Below are 27,861 nucleotides of genomic sequence, written 5' to 3' on the forward strand. Positions count from 1 at the left end.
TTCAGTATGATCAAAGGGAAAGCAAACCACGGTGCATAATGTAAAACCTGTAATCAATGCGGCTCTATTATCTCACCCCAAAACTGTGTATTACTTAGAACGTCTCCTTTTATTACGTACAATTAATTGACTGGTCCCATTAAAAAACATATTAACAAAGCCTTTCAGTTAGCAAGTCCCCATATTAAACCATGTGTTGAATATCTCTCTTTTAGCACATACATCACTACAGCACTGTATATCACAGCAACAGCAGCACTCAAAAAAATATTCCCACCAACCAAATATTGCAACTTCTAATAGACAGAGGTACTCTGTGAAGGTTTCCTCTTACAAAAGCCCCCTTGCCAGGAGTGAGCACATTTTTTTTAAAGTGTCACTTCAAACATCCCTAAAAGCTCTCAGCAGGACACTACTGTATAGTGCATACAGCATGCAGTAAAGTTCTGGAGTAATGAGTGAGGTATGAAGGATCTTTGTTTTTCACAAACTATACTAATACAGCATCCCACTGGCAGCCGTAAGATACTGTGATTATACTACTGAGAAGAAAGAAGATGAATACGTGAGCCTAACGTAGGAGAAAAAAAAAAAAAAAAAAAAAACTTTTGAAATATACAATGTTTTTTTGTTTGTTATTATTATTTGGTATAATTGATATCTAATAGCAACATGTATTTTAGCAGCATTTTTCTCCATGCCTGCAACTAGTGAACAGACTTGCATACTTACATCTGGAAATTCTTTTACAGGCACATAAAGTTTTTCTTGTAACTGTACAGTGGCCCCCACAGCGTCAGGTAATTCTGAGCTTCTCTTCTCTGTGCTGCCATTTAATGTGTCGTTGTACATGTCCTTCCGCACTCTGCTTATTTCTGAAAGAGAACAGAAAAAAATACATCATGAGCAAGTCTTGTACTATTATATAATATCTGATTAAATACAGTAGCTAAAATTACAACTAATATACTGCTACTGTGCTTCTAAAGTCAATCTAAAGACTTAGCAGTGTCACATTTTTTTGAAAATTAAATCTTAAAAACGTAACTTCTCAAAGCAATGTGTTGTATGTACTTTACATATGTTGTCTGAGCAGTTGCCTAAAACCAAAAACTGGACTTTAACCACTGGACAACACTGATACAATTAAGTATTGCAGCTGTGGAGAACTATACAGAAAGGACCAATATGACCACTTATAAAATATTACATCATCTGTGTGAAGACTGCTCTAACAAATAATGCAGTTTTCTGTAGTCTCATCATATTTTGTTTACATATTGCTTCTGTTTAAATATACACTGTTCTTATTAGATAAACAACTTCAGATATCCAGTTAAGGAAGTTGCATGCTGTGACTTCACACTACCACATTGTTTAAAGCCAAGGAGGTCAAACCAAGGGTGATTGCCCATGGAGATGTGTACAGAACAAAGATGTCAATGTGTTACCTGCACTAATGACAATGGAGATTAATCTGGTTATGCCTCAGTGCCCCTCTGAATCAATATTGTTTAATCTACCATCTGTATTTCGAACACAATAAATTCAACAACATTTTACAGAAATATGTAGAAGCAATGCAGGGTGCAATAGAATTTTCAGAGGTATACTCAAACTATAACATTTCCATTTCAGAAAACCCTTTTATTAAGTCAGCGAATAGTAAATCGGTCCTTGCTTTTCTATTTTGCTTTACCAGAGATATAAAAGCTCCAAAGACATATATAACTCAAAACTGCTCTCTGATTTAAGCCAAGAAGATGCCAAAGACAACTTTGCTTGTGCACTAACTACACAACCAAAAGCAGACAACTCAGTTGATCAGCGAAATGCATTGCAGAATGCACACATTCCCCTTACTCTCTAGTTCTTTCATGCATCTTGCTGCTGCCTGGAGCTGGAAGCGTCCCAAATAAGTGAGGCAGAATGATGGGAAGGAAAAGGATGCCCCATGCAGTGACCAGCACCACACAAAAACATTACAGTAACAGTTTAGGACACCCTGTCTCTCTGACTGTCCCACAGCTGCACAGGGGCTGGATATTCAGAAACAAGACAACCACATGTGATAGACGATCAAGAGATAGACAATGATGTTCATGCTGTATTGTAAAAAATAAAATAAAAATACAGTACATGGCCCATTGAGCCACTACCGTTCCACCTTCCTGCAAGATCCAGGGGACTCTTTCCCAAAATCCAAGGTATTTTGGCCTACTGTAATTAGCTTTTTAGCTTCTGCTTCATTTCATGAGTGGTCAGGGGTTGTCGTGAGCAGCCTGTGTTAGAGTACACAGCAGCACCATCCGGAGCACACATATTGTACGCCTAAGTGTGCATACCTGTATGTTTGTTTTACCAAAAACAGTTTCTTAATGTCACTAAGAGCCAGCACCTTCTATTGAACACCAACTGTGGAAAGAGCTTCCTTTTGTATTGCTGGGAATACAGAGCAGGAGTTCACTAGCTGGCTTTGGCACTTACTGACATAATGACATTTAGGCTGATCTAGCCTATGGCTACACATGTCTACGGCTGGCAACTAGAACTAATTACCAATTTCTGAACTTCAGGTTTGAACCCAGGTCAAAGCACCTTAAACACAGTATTCCAGGAATATAGGAACCAAAATGAACATGAATGATTGCTCACATTACTAAAAGGTAAAAAGAAAATGTTCTGGTTCACAACTTAAGTGATAGTAGAATACTGTGTATCAAGGTGATGCAGCACTACTTTGAATGCATTATAGAATTTCACAGCATACACGACAAGTCAATGTTCATTTAGCTATGGAGTAGATCTGGGTAGCATGATCTCAGAAATGGTTACCCTGGGCTCATAAACCACACATTCAGATGTTCAATACTGCAGCATTTTTTTCTCCAATCTATTTGTTGTTGTGTTATACAGTATTGTGAATAATTCAGAATAATAATTGAATAATGTATACAGAGAACCACTGTTATTAATCTCAAACTATCACAAACTGCACTTAACAGAAAACACAGAGTTCGGAAGAAATCTGTTAACAGGTAATTCCAGTAAAATAATATGCACTTCCATGCCAGAAATGGAGGTCCTAGTGTTTCCGATATAACTTTATTAATATACTAAATAAAGTTTGATATTCGTGAAACTGACGTCTGTTGGCTTCTTATAGTCTAGAACAGTTACATCCGTATACAAAATTGAAATAAAATAAAAACAACACATTACAGGCTTTATGTAATCTTTTTAATGAATCATGAGCTCCAGTAAAGCTCTCTGATTAGGGCTCGCTATCTGCAAATTACATTTTGATATATAGAAAAGCATGTTTAAAATATAAATTGCCAAAAGAGTTATATAAAATAAAGTGCTCCAGTATCCCTACATAATAAAAAGTGAAATATAACTCTCATGCAATATTCACTAGCACTTACCTTTGAAGGCCTGAAGGACATAGGATACTTTAATCTAAATCTACACTGTCCATTTTATAGGTATGGGGTACAAGGTCCACATTTTTTAATTTGCTTTTATTCAGATAATCTATTTCTTTCTTTGATTTACGGGAAGAGTAATAACTTCCATTTCTTAAATCAACAGCGTCCATTCCCTGAGGAAGAGTGAGGAGGCTTTAGTAAGGCAGGAATGATAATTAAAACCATCAACTTGGTTAATATTTCATAAAAGACATTAAATATCTAAGTCCACAGCTATGGTGCACTGTACAATGCTATGGTTTAAAAAAACAATCCTCTCAAGCAATTCACAGGGGCAAACATTGGAGGTGTGAAACATTTAATTACAGCCGAGCAGAATTAAGAGTGTAGTCATTCTGACTGACACTCAGTATAACAAGATAGACTAATTACTTCAGACCACACACTGCATGGAATAAATGGTGTTGCTTTTACACTGTATCAGCATATAAACGCATATGTGTATGAGTTTGTAAATATGTACATTAATATTGTATGGACCCATCCTTACAAAAGTCTATTATAGTATTTTTGCAGGGACAATTGTGCTGGTTTGCCATGATTTTTTTACCAAAACATGTTGTCCTGTAGCCTGTATTCATAATATATGCACAGGTTCCCTAGTGGAGTGGCAGTTCTTGTTAAGACCCTCTCGTTCTGAAAAGCAATAGACAGGAGCTGTTACGAGGTGAGGAATTACCTTGAATAACTGTGGCTCTATTCTTCTGTTATTAAAATTAGCTGAGCTAATAGTTCAGTGTACACTATTGCTTGTCTGTGCCATGCACTCTACCTGTACGTTTTGTTAAAACTATTACAGTAGACTCGCAGTTTAATATTATATCTGGTATCGCACAGTGAAAGAGGAGGGTGGTACATTGTTTATTTATGAATGCTACATTATTTTTCTTGGGTCCTGGGGCAATTTCGGCATTCTACACTGCCTACAACACTACATTCAGAAAGATGTCTTCATCTTGTGCACTATTTTCTTTGTTTCATGTACTAGATTTAAAGAAAGGGAGAATGCACGTTGCTTATCGATTAAGACTTTGCTTAGCACTGCTGGAGCTCACGTTTTTTCACTCCTTGCCAGCATAATTTAGTGAGCAATGTGTGTGTTTGTGTGGGAGCTAAATCTCAAGCCGCAGAACAGGACAGAGAGTTAGACAAATAAAACACTAAGCCTACAAAGTATAACTACTTTGTAACATGCATAACCCTTTTAGATGATTGTAGATAGCTATTCCACATCAACATCAGGGTCTAATTTATAATTTAATATAAATAACACCGTTTAACTGTCACTACCAGGAATACATAGGTCACCACGACCACAGTCCACTGCACATACTGCAGAAAATCACCTGATGACAAATATTAATAACACTTTTGCTTAAGTATCAGTTATAACTAACAGGTCCATTCTCAAAAAAAGCGCGTAAAACCCCGCGTAGCCTGGAGCTGCGCGTGATACACATACCCCTACAATACGCGCATTGTCATACAGAAATCTCTGCCGCGTAGCTGGCTGTGGGTTTGAGCGTTTGAGTTTGTGTCTGTGTTTACAGCTCATGGCCGCTAGGCTGACACTCGAGTAGTTCACCAGTGATGTCTCCTCGTCTTATGCCGTTTCAGAATGCACATATCTTCCGCGTATCTGTGGGAAAGCTTTTTTTTTTTTTTTTTTTTTTTTAGCTAAATCAAGCCTACTTTTAATCCTACACACCCTCTAGCGTGATCTGTGTTCCAGATATGAGCGCGCTTTTTCCACTCTCGCTCCAGAATGCGAATCGCAGCGCCGACCCCGCATACAACCCTCTTCACATGCGTAAATACGCTTACGAGGCGCGTAAATCCTTTGAGAATATGCCCCTAAGGGATTATAAGCAATGGCAAAACAAAAACAATTGCCAAAGTATACTAACTGTATTGCAAAAGCAAAGCAGCCCATGCAGTTGGTGAGACACACAAACAGACGTGTCTATAGATGGGTTATACTCACTTGTAACGGATACCTAAACTAAAGTCATATGATAAAAAAAAAAAACCCAAAACATGGTGTCTAGGGAATCAGACATATTTATGAGAGCCTATATTATTCTATGTGCAAGACTGTCCAGTCAGTTGAAAGTAAGCATTATGTGTACATTCATTACATTAGTTTGGTATGTGTTGATATTTGTGCCTGTGCACTGTATTAATTTCAACTCACAAGTAAAAGTTGCTCATACTATAATAATAAGAAAAGAAAAAACAATTCCAGAAACAAACATAGCCTTCAGTATACCTCTAGGGCCAAAAGTTTTGCATCCCCCTATAGAATGAACTAATTTTGCTTCATAAAGTCGAATGAAACTTGGTGAATAATGTTATGTTAACATATTGAATTACATACCTCTTTGTAGTAATGAAAACAAAAAATTGACATTTCGAAATATAACATGAAATACTGTACTACTATTACGGCTTCCAGTAGACTTTTGCGATATTATTTTGTAGTTTCTTTGATTACACAATGTTAAATAAAAGATCTAAATTATGTTTAATTTTAAATCATGCCTCAATCTTAAAATTTTAGATGATGCAGATCTGTGTGAGCGCCTTAGAGGTACTGTGTGGGTGTTTCATAGTATCACGTGGTAATAGTGTTCATTTTTTTTATTTGTCGTTACTGTGAAGTGTAAAGTGTAATTGTGTACCTCCGGGCCTTATGTACCAGTTAACCAATGTTTTCTTTTTTTTTAAATGTGCTATGCTTTCACTTTGCTTTATTACACTGTGCTTTTACTATGGGAAACATAGATTCGTCTTAAGCACTTATGAAATATTATTTCATAACCTTTATTACTTCTAACTTTAGCTGTTTTTTTTTGTTGTTTTTTTTCTTAATATGGCTTTTTCCAAATCCAATTCAAAACCAGTACTTAGGATGATTAAACTGTCAGAGCTGTGATTAATGGACAGCACTTTTAGTGATTTGTCAGCTTTATGGACATTCAGAATTCAATCATTTTCTGTTCCACATGTTATACAGCAGAGCACAACAGCATGGCTTGTATCAGCTAGTCACGCTGCAGCTGGACTGAAACACCCAAGAGCTGTTCTCCTAAGATCCTTCAGTTGACATTTTGAAGCATTCAATGTTATTGGCAAAGCACAATAATTCACACCTTTACCTTTAATCCAACACCTTCAGAGGATTATATCAAGCTTTGGCTGCACAGTGTTACTGTATTTCATCCTTCAAAGTGAGTTTATTTCATCCTTCAAAGTGTCTTTTTTTGCAGACACTTTTATGTTATTTCAAATACAGTAGTCTCCGCATATAGGAACACCTCCTAAGAGAACACTTTACTTGCTTCCCGAGGGGTGTTCTGTTAGATGAAGACTTCTGTACTGATATCCAAGTAGGACTAGTTAATGGAAATTGACTTACAGCTGCTATATGGATCATCAGAATCAAGAAAGCAAAGATACATCCTCTTAGTTTAACTATATTTGGTTTAAAATAAGTATTAAAAAGTATCACTGTCTTTTTGATGCCAGTCAAAACATCAGTGTCAATTGGTTGAAATCCATTATGACAGAGTTTTCTTTCAAAATACACAATGTATTAACTTATAAACAAAAACAAGCCTGTCTTCTTTGTTAAATTGCCAGGCAACTGATATAAACTGCAGGGAACGTGTCATTGATAATAGTTAAATGTCATATGAATTAAATGCCAATTTATTAGTAGCCTGAAGGATTTCCAGATTTGCCACCAGTTTCCTTGTCAAGCGTGTTCACTGGGAAAAGCAGCTGACTCTTAAGTGTTCCAGTTGTTGTGTGTAAGCTGGGTCATTTACAGGTGATCTCATTAACAGGGTCAACTTATTGCAGCATGGTAAATTCCAGTAAAAGCACTGGATGTGTGGCTCCCAGAGCATTTTCTTTCTTCTCCTCCATCACATAAATCGCCCTTGGCATTATCCCCATACTAATGGCGCATGCAACAGATTTATTTGATAAGCATGAGCTGATTTTTAAACAGCTGACTCCCAGCTTTTCAAGGGAGGGAAAGATGGAGATACAGCCTGTATTTTGTCTACATCGCACCCCTCGTTAGATCATCAGAGACCTTTTAGTCACACCATCACATCCAAACCTATTTTAGGAAAAGATTTCATGATCGTCTATATATATATATATATATATATATATATATATATATATATATATATATATATATATATATATATATATATATATATATATATATACTTAGCAGAAGAAGAAAAAGCCAACAGCCAATTAAGAAGAAGAAGAAGAAGAAGAAGAAGAAGAAGAAGAAGAAGAAGAAGAAGAAGAAGAAGAAGAAGAAAGTAAGTTTACGGTGTATGACTAAACACTAAACACTATCCCTAGATTAAAAATGTTAAATTTGTATAAATATATGTAACATTTGCTACTCAAAATGAAGATGGATTTCAACCTTAACTATTTTTGATGTCCCATTTGATGGATGTTGTTAGATAAACACACTGAATAGCAACATTAATATAATCGACCAACACATATTTACAGGAGAGGAAAATGACAGTAACAAAACAATGTTCTGCACTTTAAACTAAACATGAGTTTTGTAACTCAAAACTGCCGGTAGGTCTCTCAGGAAGCAATCTACTATTAGCAATACTGTATATGATCATAAACATGAATAGTTGTTCTCTATCAACGAAACAGACAGGCAAACCTACAGTATGATAGATTAGGGCAGTGTGGTAATGATGCAAGCCCTGTCTTTTTGAGGCTATATATAAAGTGTCAATCTGGAGATCTTAGCAATGAACTTACAAGTTACATTGAGCACCAGTCTGCTAATTATATACTAGGATGTAAGGTTTTCCAAGCCTGTTGGTACTATATTAAACTTTCGAGGCTAGAATGGTGTTGCTTGCACCCAAAACGCACTTTCGTACCAACATACAGTAGCATGCACTTGCAGATAATATTGAAAAGGTCATTTGAAATACCATATGGTTAAAACAGGGCATGGGATAATTGCACTAAGATCAGTTACTTATTGTGATACCACAGATACAGTCATTTTTTATGATAACCACAATAACATGACATTAACCAAGTTTTATCAGTTCAAACACACAAACACATTCCCTCAATTAATAAAAAAAAAGAACGAAAGGGCAGTTAAAATGCTAACACGCTTACACAAGTTTGCAAAAGCTAAATTTCAAAATTTGAATGCAACCCTGCAGTTCACAAAACAAAAATGAATGCAATCTTATTAATACATTAATCCATCTAATTTTCTATCCACCGTATGCAGAATTCAATTTAGACTGTTATTTAATTTACAAAAAAAATCCCACAGAACATGGTAAAACCAATGTTTCTCTTCTTTTGAATCTCTAAGATTTTCTCTCATGGGCTCTTCAGGAAGTGTAAAATATGAACAGTGTTTCAGTAAAAATTAATTCTGTTCTATGAACTCCCAAGCTTTACAGAACGATAAATGGAGAATACTCCCTAGGCTAATTTCAAGGTAGGTTTTCTTTCTCCTTCAAAGTGAGAAGCTTGTTAATGCTGCATTTCAGACTTAAGGCTTATTTCCCTCCTCACTCTTTTCGCCCTTCTACTAAACATCTACATAAAATCATTTAAATGACACTGGGGTCCAGTTTTCTTAACAAGATCTGAAACTTCTATTATCGGAGCACGCTCTGAAACTGACAGAACATAAACTATACGACCGTCAGGGGTATCATTCAAAATTATCAGGCCAATCATTTGGTGTTGCGACCCAAACCAATCCCCCTTCAGCACAATCAGTAACACATTTTGTTGTGTCAGTGCCTCAGAGTTTTATGCATTTAAATGAGGATTTTTTTTCCACTTATCTACACACCATATTCCACACTGTTAAGGGGAAAAAAGTTTTTATTGAGAAAAAAAATATATATTAAAAATACAAAGCTGAAAGATCATAATTGGTTAAGTCTCCACCCCCCTGAGGAAGCACCTTTGGCAGCAATTACAGCCGTGAGGTCGCTACCAATTTTGCACACCTAGATTTGACAATATTTGACCATTGTTCTTTACAAAACTGTTCAAGCTTTGTCAAGTTCCTTAGGGAGTGTTGATGGACAGCATTCTTCAAGTCACGCCACAAATTTTCGATTGGATTTAGGCCAGGGCTCTGACGGGGCCACCCAAGGACATTTACCTTTTTGTTCCTTAGCCACTCCAGTGTAGCTTTGGCTGTGTGCTTTGGGTCGTTGTCATGCTGAAAGGTGAACTTCTGTCCCAGTTTTCTATTTTCTTGCAGAGGGTAGCAGGTTTTCCTCAAGGACTTCTCTGTACTTTGCTCCATTCATTTTCCCTTCTATCCTGACAAGTGCCCCAGTCTCTGCCAATGAGAAACATCCCCACAACATGATGCTGCCACCACCATGCTTCACAATAGGGATGGTGTTCTTTGGGTGATGTGCTGTAATGGGTTTGCGCCAAACATAACGCTTTGCATTTAGGCCAAAAAGTTCCATTTTAGTTTTGTCAGACCACAAAACTTTTTGCCACATGGCTACAGAATCTCCTGAGTGTTTTTTTACATACTTCAAATGGGATTCAAGGTAGGCTTTCTTGAGTAATGGCTTCCTTCTTGCCACCCTACCATACAGGCCAGATTTGTGGAGTGCTTGGGATATTGTTGTCACATGCACACTTTGACCAGTCTTGGCCATAAAAGCCTGTAGCTCTTGCAAAGTTGCCATTGGCCTCTTGGTAGCCTCTCTGGTCAGTCTCCTCCTTGCACAGTCATCCAGTTTGGAGGGACGGCCTGATCTAGCCAGCGCCTTGGTGGTGTCATACACCTTCCACTTCTGAATAATCGTCTTGACCACACTCCAAGGGATATTCAAGGCCTTTAAAATTTTCTTTATACCCATCCCCTGATCTGTGCCTTTAAACAACTTTGTACCGCAGTGTCTTTCAAAGCACCTTGGTGCTCATGGTTGAGTCTTTGCTTTGAAATGCACTACACAGCAGAGGGAACCTACAGGAACTGCAGAATTTATCCTGAAATCATGTGAATCACTACAATTTAACACAGGTGGAGGCCACTTAACTTGTGTGTGATTTTGAAGGTGATTGGTTACACGTGAACTAATTCAGGATTGCTGTTACAAGGGGAGTGGACATTTATCCAACCAAGCTATTTCAGTTTTTCTTTTTAATTAATTTTCTACATATTTCTAGAATATTTTTTTTCACTTGGAAGTTGTGGGGTAGGATGTGTAAATAAATGAAAAAAATATTTTACTGCATTTTAATTCCAGGCTATAATGCAACGAAAGGTGAAAATTTTGAAAGGGGTGTAGACTTTCTATAGGAACTGTATATATTGCACTTAAAGTACAGTGAGATCAGCTGCATCTGCAGTCAAAATAAGAAGATGGTCTTCTTTGCGTTTTAGGTCATGACATGTCAAACGCACAGCTCAGAAATCTGTCTGGAGTTTAAGGCCCTTTTTATAACCACAGGGTGCATTCATAAGTAAGAGCAGCCACTGTATGCAGTGGTTACTAATGTTTACGTATTTACTTAAATTAGTAAACTTACAGACTCAGTTGTAACTTATTCATGCTGTGATAAGTGAGACCAGGGGCCTGCCTGTTCAAACTACTAGTGAAATAATATACCTAAACCAGGGAACCTCTGGAACTCAGGACTTGGTGCAGGACTGTTACAAGTCTCAAACCCTGCTTCATAGGAACCACACATAACAGGAAAAAACGTAGCATAGCATAGAGTAGTGTTTTTTACCCAGTACAAACAAGCACTGACTGTTAATATTATCCACATTCTTCTGCTTTGCTTGCAAAAGTAATTACAATAGAAAAAAGCTTATTTTGTGAAACACGTTTTTTGCATCAGATTAACATGCAATATTAATTTTAAAAGTCCTGATCCTCACTGTTATTAGTATTCAAACTCATTTCAGAGCACGGGACACCAATACTATGATGGTGATTTGAATTGTAATGCTAGCTGCTAAGTTCATACACTAACCAATGGGAGGTTGTCTATTTCTTAACCTGAGTTATTTGTAGCATTCTAATTTCCAATTGACAGCAAGTCCCTAGGCTGAAACAATTCTGTTAATTATGGTCTTCAAAAGCAGCATACTGATAAGTTATCAAATTCAAATAGTTTTCGTGTAAACGCAGTATTCTTGAAACACTTAATTTCACTGTTTCGCTTTATGTTCATAAATAACATTGGTTGTCTGACAGATATGCTGATAAATGGGATCCTCCAACGTACAAGCATGGATAAGCAAGAATAAAACATAAATCACCTTTAAAAAAAATAACTAATAATAATTTCAGCACAAAATTTGTCTAAACTTCTATTTTTGAACATCACTTGCTGTTTTGCTTTTTTTTTTTTTTTTTAATAACCTAAAGGGTCTTGTAGCCAAGACTTTTAACACATTGTCTGACATTAGTAAAAACAACATTACAACTCAAAGACCCATATTGTTTTTTTGTTTTCAGAAAATATGTATTTTCCAACACTGCAGGGTACTCCTATTGTCACTGAGCCTTACAGTCCTGTCCTATATGTAACAGTTCTGATAAAGCCTGATTTTTAACCTCCGAATCGCTGAAATTACGCTGAAATCCCATTTGACCCAAAAAATGTGGATAAGACATTTAGCTTTTGTTGTTACCTTCTTCAAATTTATGCTTATCCTTTTTTCTTGCATGTTAACAAATCAAATGTAAATATCTAGGCTATATTCTGTTATGCATGATATCAGGCATAGAAATGTGCCACAATCATTTCAAAGCCTCCACAGGTTGAAAGCAATCTAAAAAGTGAGCAAGTATATGACCGTAAATAAAATGAATTCTATAACAGAAAGGGTAAAAGTGAGAAGAATTTTAATAGGATCCTCACCCAGATTACCACAAACACAAGGTGACAGTGATGCAGCTCAGCATTTACTTGCAGCTGAGAGAGAGAGAGAGAGAGAGAGAGAGAGAGAGAGAGAGAGATTCGGCTGGGGTGCTGGTGTCTGCACAAACAGAGAATATTTATGTTCCTCCTCCCCTCCCCTGTACCTCTCCTCCACTCTGTGTCTCTTTATGGAGGATTCTTTGCAGGATGCAATCGTTAGAACGCACTGCAGGAATCAGACTGACTTAATTAAAAGGCTGCGCCTGGTTCTTCGATCGGCTGGCCTGAAGTCAAAGGGTCTATAGTCCTGAGAGAAGAGGGCTGCAGAGGGCTGCAATGTCTTGGGGCCTGGTTAAATTTTACCTTAGTTTATTCAGACCTGATAAGTAAAACTTAATCGCTTCAAAATAATAAAATTACACCATCCCTTTGGTAAAGTGTACATGTCTTTTGAAATAATAAAATTACACCATTCCTGTTGTAAAGGGTACATGTATTGACTTGTCCGCCCCCCCCCCCCCCCCCGAAAACAAACAACTCTGCTTTTGTTTTCTTAATGTACACAAGCGTGATCGAAATGAAAGAAGACAATGACAATAACAGGTAACAGGCTAGCTAGGTAGCTTTGCAGATGAGAAAAAAAAACCTTTCATTCTTTTTCTTTTTTAAACTACAAAACCACATTAACTTGACATTTATAATTCATGATCTGTGCCACTGTTGATAGCACTCGAGTTCAGTTTCCAGGTACTGTGTACTGTACTGTGCTCCAGCCAGCTAACTGAGGTGTGACCTCATTGACTAGCAGCCCTTTATCTGGCATTCTTACAACTGGATAGTTGATGTCCCTGGTGATGTGACAATTGCATACTTAAAGAAAGTAGCCTAGGGTCAGTTTCTCACCTCTGCATGAATGTCCCAATACATACATTGATCGTTTTAGTCACACCAGTAAAGATTTGAAATAATTAAATAAGAGCATGTTTTACAATTACTGTACCTTTCTGCACATTTCCTCTGCAGTTAATTGATTCCTAAAGGGAGTAGGAATACACTTAGCTGGTGCACATTTACCTTAAAATAATTATTTATTAACCCCCCCCCCCCCCGACCCAGTTAATTTGCATAAAATCTATTTTATCTATTTAGTTTCATATTAGATGTGTCCTTAATCATTTATTATTGCTGTAGCTGTCACTAAGCAAGCTAGAGCAAGGTGGAATTTCCGTAATAAAAAGTGTGCGCTAAAAATGTATTCCCCACACTTGCTCAGAGAAAAAAATATAAGTAAAATATAGGCTGCTGTTGACAAATAAAAATGCCAAATACCCAGAAAAAAAAAAAAAAAAAAAAACTTGAATAAATAATGATTAAGAACAAATATACTGTAACAGGAAAATTAACCAATAAAAGACATATTATGCAACCTCAGGAGGTATAAAGTATTCCTTTAAGCTTGACTATTTCTAATACTTATTGGACTGTTTTACAATAAACTGAAACCTCCCCCTGTCTGAAAGAGGTCAGACAATAAAAATATTTGCATAGCAAGGTTTTCAAAAGACAAAAGCAGTTCTAGCTGAGAACAAGCAACTTCCACCCTGCAGATGCATGTCAAATGCTGTAAACGCTTCGATTCGTTACTAAAGAAAATCATTCAATGCTCTACATGAGCACAATTAGTTACCTATTTTTTGTTTGTTTGCTTTGTTTTGATTATTTTCCTGGAAGATATACTGAGTAATGTGTGTCAACCTATAGAATAATAGGTTTGCTATGGCTTCTAATGAATGTGATAAATGCAAGGAAGCATTTTATACCTTTAGTGTTCAAGACCTGAATGACAAAACAGGTACATATTGTATTTCATTTGATGTTTATTACAGCAAATGAAAAAAAAAGGTAAACAAAAATAAAGATGATGTTTACAGATCTGCACTGCTGAAAGAGTTAAATCTATTTTGGGTGAGGAGTGGAATTAATTTATATTTATTGAAACATAACAGTAATATGGATACAAGGCTCTTTTGTTTGCTTTATTAACATCTACTTAATTAATTGCAAGGCAACAGTCACCTGAACGCTACAGCCGCAGCTGTTAGTGAACACATAAGTAATCCTTTATACCTTCTTTTTTAATCCAAAATTAAAAGCTATTGGAGATTACCTGCTGAACTGAAAATATTGTCTAAATATTTCCCGACACATACAAATGCTAGACATAAGAAAAAATAATTAGCAAGTGCAACAAAATCTGCACAATGAGTTTATAACACTTAAGTAAATATTGCGGTGTCTGGTTGAGATCCCTGTTGATACTCTTTATAACAGAACTAGGCCATCAACCATGTTAAAAATACTGTACTGTCTCGGAACAACCCTGTATCCCAAGATGTATAGTCGAGTTAGGATACAAACACAGCTGTTTTTTTAAATAATTGGTATTGCTCAGAAACCTGGATATGGGCTGAGGTATTACCTATATAGTGTACATTAACATTAACCCTCCAAGTACAGTGTGATAATAATCACATTTTTTGAGTTGGACAATCACACAGTAAGCAAGTAAGTACACAGGCACAATTAATGCCTTTTAAATGGCCTGGTGGATGGTATGGTTGGACTGTTCTTATGAAATATAATAAGGGGAAAGTTTAATTTGGTTGCATATAAGAATTTTGTAATTTCAGTAAGCACCTGAAGGCTACTGTATGAGCTCGAGCAGTTAGCAATGAGGACTGAGGAAGAAAAAAGGAGATGCCAGTTTTGAATAATACCCACAAGCTCAGTTATTTGGATGCAGGGAATGTATTTCAACCAGTTTTTTAAAAATTACATGCCAAGCAGCTGAAGGAAAACACAATAAAAAGCCTACTTTGAACATAATAGTCATTATGCATCTGCTCGGTTTAATCAGGCAATGTACAGTTTGATGGCTACGCTCTGATTAGTTCAACCTTTTAGAGATTGTGGGGTTAAAAGTTACATACCCTTAGCCTTCATTCTGTCAACAGTACTTTGAAATCAACCCTTGGCCACTTTGCTACCATTTGAGGCCAGTGTGTTAAATTCTCCAATGACATTTGTTTAATGCAATCTTTTTAAAAAGCTGATTTAGGGGCTCCCAAGTGGTGCATCTAATAAAAGTGCTTCTCGTAGAGTGCAGGATGTGTCCTAAAGCCTGGAGATCGCAGGTTCAAATCCAAGCTATGCCATTGCTGACCGTGACCAGGGGTTCCTAGGGGGTGGCGCACAATTGGCCGAGCACTGCCCGGGTAGGGAGGGACTAGGTCAGCAGAGAAACCCACGGATCACCACGCACCACCAACTGCTGTGTCTGTGGGTCTGCAGCCATTCAGATCTGCATTTTCCTCCGGCACTATAGGCCTGGTTGCTTCGCTGTGGAGCCGCAGTGTGAAAAATGACAGATTGGCAGGAACACATTTTGGAGGACGCGTGTTTCAGCCTCTGTTTCCCAAGTCACCAGGGCGGTTGCAGCAGTGAACCAGGATAAAAAACAATAATTAGGCATTCCAAATGAAAATTAGGCATTCCAGGAGAAAACTAGCGTAAAAAAAACATTGGCGACAACTACATTAAAAAAAAAAGGCATTCAGAAGTTTTATAAAGCAGATTTAGAAGTGACATCATGATCAGTTAATTGGCTTTACTAATACTTTAAATCTATTGTATGTGGGACAAAAGAATTGGGATATCTCCTTTGTACTGTGCATCACTAAATACCAAAATGTGTGCTTTAAATCAGTCACCAAACCATGAACAAGGAACCCTTGAAAGAAAGAAAGAAAGAAAGAAAGAAAGAAAGAAAGAAAGAAAGAAAGAAAGAAAGAAAGAAAGAAAGAAAGAAAGAAAGAAACTGCTATTTGCTACACCGAGCAGTTGGTGAACAAATATTTATCGTAACATGCATGCTGCTTGCTGTGTATGTTGTGGGATTTTATAAGGGACCCAGAGCTGACAGCTCTCATCATTTCATCTGCTGCCTAATCTGTTTGGACAAGATCTGCTGACTCCTCTCACATCCCCAATTCAGTTTATAATAAACTCAGACAATTTACTGACTGACAATGGCACATTCCCACTTCCCCTTTTTAACATGTATCTAAAAAAAAAAAACGGTTAAAATAAATAAATAAACAAATAAATAAAAACTGCTGTAACTGAACTATTAAGCACAGAAAATGTGTCCCAATCAGCACTTCTGTCCCTGTGCCTGACATCTGCCAAAACTGGAACTGATGTGCCGAGTCAAACACCTAGTTTGTGATGATTTCATCCTTGGTGCCTACTGTTTATTTACTGTCTTCAGACACAAGAGAGCTTTGTTAATATTTGTCTTTCTTTTTCTTTTCTTCATTATCTTTGACATTTTTTCCCAATAGACATTTTTAAGATTGCATTAATAGCTCCTTAATGAATATGCAATTACCATTAATAGAATCAGATTTAACTCTAATTGCCATGTTTCAACATGGTTTTGCTTGTACTAAATCTTTAATGCTGAAATGCTAGCCAAGAAGAGTCTTTAAACTAGCCAACTGTAACAATTAGATTTAGTAAAATGCTATTTTTTTTTTTTAATTTACATTTTAAAAAATGATAATAATCTTAATAAAAAGTTGCCTCACTGTTGTGTCTGTGGTATGTGTTTTGAGAGTGTTGCCTCACTGAGAGGATGCATCATGTTTTCAGGATAACCCCTAGGACTGATCTGATCGTACATGACAATAGTTTCGGATGTAGGTATAGAGGTTTCCTACACTCTCAAAAGCCTTAGTGTAATGCAGGTTGCACTGTAATTTTCCACAGTATCTGCAGCTGTAGGAGGTTAAATCACCTTATTTGAAAACTCTGCAGGAGCTCAGGGAAACAAAATAAAAAAGATAAACAAAGGAAAAAAGGAAAAAGGGAATTACCGGGAAAAAAAAAAAAAAAAAAAAAAAAAAAACACCTACAGAGTCGAATCGATAGCAAATCAGCAAAACAGCAAGTTATTTTCCTTCAGTCCAGGGAAAGGGAAAGCACCTGTTAGGGTTTTGTAAGATTGTTCCAGTTACTTTACAATACACTGTCCCACTTTAACTGTGGATGGGTGCTGTTCCTTCTGCAAATGCTAAAAAGTACTCCAAGTACTCAACTGGTTTTAAATTAAAACAGCAGGTAGGATATACAGTAAATGGGGTATATAACAATACAGATGTGAATGGTGATTCTTCAGGTTAAAGTGAAAAGCTGTTTCCCCTTTGGGAACCGGGCTGACCAATTGCAATACTGCTCCAGGCTTTATAACCGAGAGTGGTCAACTGCAGTTTTTATATTTCCCTCATGATTACAGTGATTTGCTGTAAACAGAATGTAAACAGAAATAAATGCAGTAGTGATACAATTTGATTAAATTATTATTATTATTATTATTATTATTATTATTATTATTATATTTTATACGAAGACTTCAGTCCATTGATAGCACGGAATCAGATAAAGGTCTTGTAAAGAGTTTCCAGATCTCAATCGAGGGAGGCAGGAGGGCCAGCTTACCTTCAGGGGGGAGTGAATCAGGACACATCTTCATGGTCCCCAGGGATCCTTTACTTCCAAGCTCATGGCTGGCTGCTAATCAGGAGCTGGCACTGAAACGCAATGATCACGGTGGAGCCCCAGGCTAGCCCCGCCCTGCCTCCTCTGTACAGTACTATGCTGGAGCTGAACGTGAATGTTTTAACACTGGGGATATGCATGAGGTAAAGAATCCTCAGGACTAACAGGTTTAAATTGTAACCTGAAGCACCGCGTTGAAACCTGGGCAAAATAATCTAAACCTCCTGAAAAATGGGCAGATTTTCATTAAAGAGATTTCTTATACTGTAGAGTATCTGAAAGTTACAGCATGCCACGTAAGTTAAGGGTGGCAGCTGGTTGCCAATGGTTGCAAATAAAAATTGTGAAGTGGTAATTCTCAATAAGTATAAAGAACAGAAGTGCGGCGCTCCACCATTTGGTTTTCTTTAGTCCATTACTTACAGGACATTAACATTAGTTGATCCCTTTGCAGCAAAATTATGGAACTAATAATGGAGTTTTTTAATGAAGGAATTTTGCTTGAAACCCATGGTAGTATGTACAAGATGATACACCAACAAAACAGACAATTTGGGAATTTAAGCATTCAAAAGAGTATTTGATCAGATGGATCTTGAGTTATTTTCAATATCACTGACATTTTTAAGTCGGGCAATCACAAGAACGTCCATCTTTGGGTAATTTGAAGAAGCAACTTATACCTTTTCAATGACAGGAACGTATATGACAGCTCAACACACACAAGTTCACATTATTTTGAGCTGCACTGCTTTGAGTGCTTTGGTTTAATAATGCTGGTGGCTATGAATCAGGGTTTTCTCAAGTGCCATTGACACTAATTAAATTATAATTTTTCATGACCAACTTTAAACCTCCTGGAGTATTTTCAAGGCACACTACATTGCTGGAAACGCAGGCATCACCCAAAGGAAAGTTATATAGATTGAAATAAACACAGTGATTTACTGTACATAACATTTCTCACCAAGGACAGGAAGAAAGAAAAGAACCAATTCAATTAGCTAGGACTTTCTTCAGAGGAAGGTGGGGGCATGTACAATTAATTATGCGCGAAATGAGGATTAAACAATTGAGAGTAATAATAAAATCAAATAACTAGTTTTCACGTACCGGGACTTTTGATGTTTTAATGGTTTTTTTTTTGTTTGTTTTTTTCTAGTTGATCAGCGCCCCCCCCCCCCAGTACATTGGTATGTTTAAGCTATACTGTACATGAACATTTAATCCTGTTTATCCACACAGGGTCAGGGGACTTCACTTCTACTTGGTCTACCAGTGAGAAGCAGTTAGATATAACATAGGCTTAGACCTAATGAGAGACAATATAGAACAAAAAATGTAATATCAGTTGTTTTTTTCTACACAAAGCCTTAAAGATTGTGCTGCTAATAATATCATTAGAATACTCTAGAATGTTTTAAAGTACTTTAAACTGAAAATGATACTTTAACAAAAAGGAACTGACAACATCCTTGGTTCTTTCTTTTTTTTTTTCTTTTGGTTTGAATTGCACGTATTGCTCCAGCTGCAAATTGCACAATACATTGATGCAAACTGAAGTAAAGGCCCTAAAACGCCTAAAAATATTTACAGAAGTCAAAGAAAGCTCCTGTACTGGTGCCAACAAAACAATCCTACCTAGGGTTTCACTTCTCTGCCTTATGTAGTTGCAAACATGCAAGCTCAAAGCAACAATGCAATCCATCTTAAAAATAATGACAACACTGGGTGGGACTTAATTCATTACTTAAGCAAAAATACCTTTCCCGGAGCGCATTACCACTTGTGACATTTTACTTCCATACTTTATAATGTACATATAGTGTTACTGTTTCACTGCACCGCTCTCGACATATCACCTTCAAACCTAACCCTTTTATTCTCAGAAACAATTCAAGACCTTAAACTTGATCTGATTTTACTATATTAGCATTCTGGGTTCAATGCAATTCAGAGACCTTAACATTACAACATTGGATTGCAGATCTGCTTATTGGGCCTGGGATTGATGTACAGAAGTAGAACTAAAATGTGGAAGTGTAATGTCTTATTCATATATATATATTATATATATATATATATATATATATATATATATATATATATATATATATATATATATATATATGTTTTTTGGGGGATTTTTTTTACACTACACTTCCTCCTAGTGGCCAGTTCAATATAAAGACCAGTTCATCAATGAAGCCACTTGTCCCTTTCAATCTGGAGATAATAAATAGCTCTTCTTCAATTAGGTCCGCTTCACTATTAAGCTCAGAAAGAGGGATGTCTTCAAATTCAAAACAACCAAAATACTATCATGCAGAGGGTTTCAATTCAATTGCATTCCCTAAACTTATCAAGCGCAATTTTAAAACAAAGTGCATTCAATAAAATAGAAACTTTTCAATAAAACTATATGTCTGCCAAAGTACTGTGTTTTTCAGGAAATGGTAATAACATGATAACTGGTTAAAAGCCTACTCTCTTGGTTACAACGCGCTGGCCTGGTTGTCGGTTTCCATGAATGTCGTCTTTTGATGAGCTGCACAAAGTATGTATAGAGATCTGACTCATCTTGCAGGCTTCTGTGATTTCAGAAAGCTTGCAAATGAGGGAATCGTTTACAATGGATCACAGTGGAGATGAGAGAGAGTGCAGACAGAGAGAGAGGTCTCAGGAAAATATTCCATTCTATTTGTACCACAGCACTCTTTTTTCAAAACTCAACTTTAAAATGCAGCTTTTTTTCATACATCTAACTGACAGTAACGCTGCACTTCTTAAATGTTTCCAAATGTGAACTGTTCTCTCCAGAGCTCTACAAATCTTTACTTTCAGAGATGGACATTTTTGACATTGTTTTCCTGTTTGTCTTTCATAGAGAACAGTATAGCAGTATGTCATTCAGGATGTAAGCGGACCTCCCATCTTCTGGCTTCAGACTGTTCCTGTTCCTGCAGCCTGGACTCTGTTCCTCAGGATGGACTGTGTTTAATAAGAGGTAGGGGTGTTTTCTAAGAGCAACTGGCTGGGTTAGGAAAACACTTTTCTCAAATCTCAGTGCAAGGAAACAGCTTCCAATTTCAACTTTCTGCAATAAGAGGCTTGTTGCTAAAGTATATGCTGTCCATGCTGTGTCTGCCTGCTGTGTCTCTCAGAGCTTACAATAGGTTGGCCCCAATTTGTAGACAATTCCTGTTGCCTGGTCTAATGTAAACAAGTAACATTTTCTGGCTAGCATGGAACACAGCTAGAAAAAAACATTCACTAACATATGTATATATTTATATTACATGGACAATAGCTACATATACGCTTTGGCCCACTTAAAAAAAAAAAAAAAAAAACTTGTATTGCACCATTGTGACATCAAAAAGTAATACTGCCTGTGTAACCCTGTCAATCCTAATTAGCTCAAGCAAAAAAACCTTGGTCACAAACTCAACACACTGCCCTGTTTCATGCTCCAAAAACTTTTATTTGTCAACAAGGAAATCCTAACACGTCCAAGAAAGCCAAATTTGACTTGGCTCTGGTAAACTCTTCTCTAAATCTTATCGGTAACTGAAAAAAAAAGGCAGTGAGTTCAAAACTGGATTTGTGTTTCTGCATTACGAAAAGACATCAGTGACTGAGTACCCTATGAACTCAGAAAGTACCTTCTGTTCTGAGTAGGATTGATATATATCTTGAACAACAACATATTTTATCATATTTTTAAAGTCCATGTAATACAAAAAATAGCATATGGTCTGCAGTGCATTAAGAGAAAATATTTAATCTCTGGTTTTACAAACCACTCAAGCTTCTCTCTCGCAGTCGCGGTTTATGATGTCACAGAATCCCTCGATAAAATATCTTCTTGTAATGCATGACATCCCATCTGCGTATTTAAAACTTACTGTATACTTTTTGTGAGCAGTGCATGAGTGCAAAAATGTATTTTACAACTTATACAACTAGACTGAACATAGTTCCTGGAGAGTTTAGTTATTGAGCTTGCAGCGTTTGATGATTTGCGAGAGCTGAAATACAGTGAGTAACTGTTCGTTGGTTCATTCATATAGAGTAAATAAAGGTCTTCCTTCAATAGTGTTTTATGATTGGGAAACAAAGATTTTTGCATTCCATCTAACTTTTTTTTTTTTACAGGAGAGGACAATCCAGGACAAATTCTTCTACAAGAGAGTCTAATGTTCCCTTTCAGAGCTGTCCAGGGCACTTGCCTTTAATAAATTTCACATAGGAAACCCCTCTGCCCCTTATTGTTCTGAACCGGTTGCTACAATGGGGCTCATTTGGAGAGACCGAGCGCTAAGATTAACATCCACTATGATACCGCTCCTGTGAGGACAGAGAGGAAGGGTAAACTGAGATGACTGTAGCAAGCCTTGTGAGGTTTAGGGACTATGTGTAGATCAGAAGAAGCTAAATAAATGGTACATGAATGGTGATGACCCACAATCCTTTTGCATGAAGCCTGAGTGTTTGTATTGGGAATCAACGTGCAGTCTGAGTCTGCCTTACAGACAAGAGTAATTTATTATCTTAATAATTCTGCTAACACTGCACTAGCCAATAATCGAATTAGTACATAATATACCGCATGTTGTTCAGAATAAATTAAACCAACAATATTTTCTTATATATATATATATATATATATATATATATATATATATATATATATTCATAAACAAACTGATTTATAAAATACAGTAAAACAAATCAATTAGAGGATTAAAGCGAGGTTGGAAACAATTCAAGAACAAAAGAAAAAAGTACTGTTTCCTCCACAGTGTGCACTGCTAACTACGCTTGTCAGTGGCTGAGGGGGAAGGCTAACGATTCAGTGGGTAATTAGACAGGGTTACTAGGAACACAAACAAGGGGAGGTGAGCCTCAGCTGTTCCTTTACTTTGTGTTTTGAAGTTTCCACCTCTATCAAGGCCTTCTGGGGTACTACGGTCCTGTATGTCCTCTTCATACAACCTAAAGACTGTATGCATAAGAAACAAATAAAAGAGACTTCCATATTGCTGTTAGATTCTTAAAAACAAAAACATCTAATTACCAATCGTATTATACGGTTTTTGAAACCATAAAATTGATTGTTAGCAGCATTAAGGTTGTCAGAGCAAATGTTGTTGTTTGTAATGACTGTCCCTTCATTGCCGTTCGAAATAAAGCTTTTCAGTAACCATCAAACATCAGTCTGAGATAATGTAAAAATAGGACAACCTTGAAGAGGCAAAACGAATTAATGTTAATATACTGTAATCAAAGCCTTACTAGAGACATATCTACTTAACAGCCTGCTTTGTTTCCTCCACCTGTACAACTTACTGTACAAAAAGGATCTCATCAAATATGTGCTGCTATAATTCATAACTACTAATGAAACTGCTGAGATCAGGTTGCTAATCAAAACTGTTATGCCCTTTTTAAATCTAACACAAAGCTTTATGTAATGAATAGTCAAACAACGCTTTTTTTTTTTTTTTTATCAGAACGCTATTATTAAAATAACATAAACAATTAAAATATGAAATATTATGCTGTAATTAAGCCTTATAAAAAAAAAAAAAAAGATTTGTTTTTGTGTGTGTGTGTGTGTGTGTGTGGTGTGTGTGTGTTTTCTAACTTATTAAAGGCAATAATTTTGCAAATAAATTTATTTTTGTGTAACAAACAGAAATCTTGGATTAAGTAGTGCATACGTTGCAGACTGAATTATTAGTGTTGTGATGACACAATTCATTATATGAATCCAAAATAACAGGGCTAATAATTGATGAGTACAGACATCCACAATGGCCCATGTGAGATTTCCAGGCAAGTTCTCTCATGCACATAAGTCACTTGAGAAGAGATCAGTGTGTGCAAATTGCACAGTGCTTGTCTCAGAGGAGGGTAATCAGTCTGCTGATCTGAGCTCTGTACCTGATGCATCGCTACCTGTCTGCCATTTCAGTGCGTGTCATATGTTGTCAGTGTTTACCACACAAGCTGAGTATGGTAGTAGTCATCTTCACTGATGTACATAGTCTTCAGCAAAACTAAATATATATTTTAGCTTTCAATGATGGAAGCCGAGGGTGAAATGAGTTCCTTGACCAACAAGCCATCAGTAGGGATGCATATGTATATAAACAACATACATTATGGTGTGTCTGTATCATTCACTTTCTAACATGATAACTGATCTATTAAAGGTCTGCAACAATCCAACAAACAGCCAGTCCTTCAACCAGAATCTGTACTGGCAAAAAGTACTGAGGCCCAGCTTCCAGTCACTATATAAATAGAGCGAATTAAAATGAATACTAAAAAATACAACAGTACAACAAGCCTTGTGAATCCAGAACTGCTGTTCCGGCCAACTATTTATTGACTTTTAAGATGTACTGTACCAGACAGTCCAGAATTTTACCATTGACAGCTGGTCATTTACCATTTTTTGTATCTTGCACATTGGATCAGATTCAGAATGTAATGTATCATTAGCCGCTTCACTAGACAGTACTAATTGAATACTTTCAATGTTTTTTGTTTTTTTTTGCACCTGTTAAATGTGTTGGGGTTATTATCTTACCATTTAAACAAAACAAACAAAAAAAAAAACACAGTTTCTGCAGCGTGTAAGAAATGGAATCGTGGAAGTGCTATTTATCAGAATTAAACAGGTCAGAGCAAAACACCCAGCAATTTCAATTTCCCTCTCAATGCTGAAATGGGTGGGTAAATGAAAAGCCTGTTCTCTCAAGAGTAGCTTCATAAGCAATATTGCACTCTCTGCCTCCCCCCTCCCATCCCCAAACCATATCAAGGTCTGCAATTTCTATTTGGCTGCCGGTTCACGATTAAATGTATCACCTTTATTATGAAAAGGTGCTGCATTCCACGGCCCAGTGCACAAGTGACTCTGGGAAAACATTTTTCACTGCTAACGGCAGTACCATTACCATCCAGCTACCACATCCATTCACATATTAGCTTCTCCAGCCCAATGCAGAGACCTATCACTCATAGGAGACAAAACCTTAACAATCTTATACCACAGACACGGCAAAACTCTGCTTAGAGCCGAATCTGGCAGCCCAGTGTCTTGGAGAACCGCCCGGCTTACATTATGTATTAAAAGATTTTCCATGCCAAAGTTGTCCATGGACATTGTAAATTAATTAAAATAAAAAAGGCTACAGCTACCCAGAGAATAAGCTGTATGCTTCTGCCAAACCAATTCAGCTTAATGCATCCCAGAAATGCCACTCACAAGTGGGTGAATTAACCCTCCCCAAGCAACCTTATGACTGATCTTCCTCCATAGATTCAGATATCAACACTCTGTGTTAGTTTTACCGTTTAACATGCCAGACAAACGTCTAGGGGGGAAAGGGTTAGGGTTAGGGTTAGGGTTGCCAGACAAACGTCTAGGGGGGAAAGGGTTAGGGTTAGGGTTAGGGTTGCCAGACAAACGTCTAGGGGGGAAAGGGTTAGGGTTAGGGTTAGTAATGCCAGACAAACGTCTAGGGGGGAAAGGGTTAGGGTTAGGGTTAGGGTTAGGGTTAGGGTTAGGGTTAGGGTTAGGGTTGCCAGACAAACGTCTAGGGGGGAAAGGGTTAGGGTTAGGGTTAGGGTTAGGGTTGCCAGACAAACGTCTAGGGGGGAAAGGGCACATTAAGACAGAGCATGTGCTTGCATACGATTCACTCTTTAGCCTGCCTCCTTGCTTTAAATCTTCTAATGAGCTACAAAGGGGGAGCTGTCATACTCCCCACTGCAACACGCTAACCATGAATAAGTTTTAGGCTCCTTTTTTTTTTTCAAGCAGTATATGTCCATAACTCTGGGTGTTAGATCTGAGCGTGGGAAGAAAGCTGCGGCAGAAGTGATCACTCTCTGCAGTAGCATTTCTCTGAGACCACCAGTCTTGATTAAATTTGGTTTTAAATCTTACTTTCCAGACACAGAGCCAACACTGTTCCAGCACTTTGTGCACTGTGTATTATATACCCCTAGAATATGCAACAATTTAAAATGTACACATTTCTTCTCCTTGTGAGTGAGTGAGTTTAAGTGTATTTTTACAGATCAAAGTTTTTTTTTTTTTTCTTTTACCTGTCAGGCTATTACTGGACCATGCTCTCAATCTATTTAAATGATTAATCCACTACACCCACACGTCTCTCATATTCATTTCTTTATATTCACTTGAACTTGGGGGTTTTACTATTGGCAACAGAACAGCTGCTCCTAAGAATCTTTTGGGCAAGAGACAAGATGAAAATAATCTTAATTGACACTCTGGAAGGGGTGTGGGTAATTCACTGACCAGGAGACAGACAGGTGTAATTGAAAACACCACACAGGTGCCCAGTTTTATTTCAGGGGCGCGTTGGGTTTCTTTAGCCCGCAGAGGGCGCTGTTGGTCCGTGGTCTGCTTACCAACTATGGTAAACAAAACCACGGGAATACCAAGCAAGGGTAAACAGTTCAGGCGCACTCGCAGGTGCTTCAAAACAATACTACAAAAATCGAAGGCACAAAGAAACCGGAAAAATAAAACAGTAACAAAACTACAAAGAAAAGGTGCTGCACTCTGCAACAATATCCCGGTCGCCGCTGCCCGTGCGACCCGGATCACCGCCCTACGCTGCCGGCTACCTAGCCTGCTCAGCTGTCCTTATTCAGGGATCTGCCCAAGGGTTCCCCTCCCTCACTGTCTCGCTCTGAACCACTGTTTCGTTCCGTTTGGTCGTGGACCAGCGTTTCCGCGCACTCTACGTGTTTAAAAGGGCAGATCTGAGAAAACAACAGAGCGTTAATTTATAGGGCTAACAATCTCCCAAGACGTGCCTCTCAGTCATTCAGAGAAGGAGAAAGTCCACACACCCACTTTCCCACCTCCCCGTGTCACTGCCATGACTCACAGGCTGTTGTTGGACGACTGCCGCCCTCTTCCTGCAGCCCGTGAACACGCCATCAGAGTCAGCACAGATCTCCCCCTGTTACAGACACTGATAGACACAGCTGCCAATCTTCTGTGTTAAAGAAACTCAACTCCTCAGCCTTTACGTTTTAGTTCTCCTAAACTGGTGACACTGTAATAACAGCTTATTCATTTCACACTGTTATAATTCACTGAAGCCTAATACCGCCTTCATTGAAACCTAATACCAGGAACAGAAAGCAGAATATTTGTCCTCCGCCAGTTGTGTACAAGAGGTATATTTCCATAAGAAAATGTATGTTTCAAATCACTGTGAATTCTAGATTGCAATTGCAAGGTTACTTTGTACACTGCTAAGCAATACCTTTCATCAACTTAAAAACATTAGATATATTTTTGATTGTTAAAAGCTAACAAACAACTGCTATCATATTTGACCTTCGTCTACAAGATACAATCCAATATAATTTCCCATCAGGTCTTTTTCTTTTTCTTATTAATTTTACAGTGTAGATTATGCAGACAAATTAATGTTTGTTTCAGCAAAAAAAAGCCCATTCTTTGCATCTGCATAAACCACTTCAACAACACCCACATGTGAGGCAGATTTCAGATTCATAAACTCAGCTCTCTGCAATAAAACACTTCATTAACATTTACTGGTAAACACTTTCTCGCCCCAGCATCCTCCTCCTAATCTCAGTAGATGTATGTATTGATAAACTGAACAAGTACACAGATAATAACATAAAATGGACAGCCAGTCTGTATTGAGGAGCAACAGTAAAGAGATGGCGCTGTTTGTGTTCTGCCTTTTACTGAAATGAGGATGCAACTGGTACTAAA

General features: G+C 37.4%; 1 protein-coding gene across 8 annotated transcripts in view; it reads right to left on the reverse strand.

The window, feature by feature from the left end:
• The window catches only part of LOC121316300 (protein quaking-like), a 143,424-nt gene that overhangs the window by 100,525 nt on the left and 15,038 nt on the right, over window positions 1–27,861 (reverse strand). For all 8 annotated transcript variants that reach the window (XM_041251290.1, XM_041251294.1, XM_041251297.1 and 5 more), the window contains exon 2: window positions 733–875. In XM_041251290.1, the coding sequence (XP_041107224.1) occupies window positions 733–875 (143 nt within the window). The remainder of the gene's footprint in view (window positions 1–732; window positions 876–27,861) is intronic.

This window comes from Polyodon spathula, chromosome 5 (assembly GCF_017654505.1).
Source record: "Polyodon spathula isolate WHYD16114869_AA chromosome 5, ASM1765450v1, whole genome shotgun sequence".
Taxonomy (NCBI): domain Eukaryota; kingdom Metazoa; phylum Chordata; class Actinopteri; order Acipenseriformes; family Polyodontidae; genus Polyodon; species Polyodon spathula.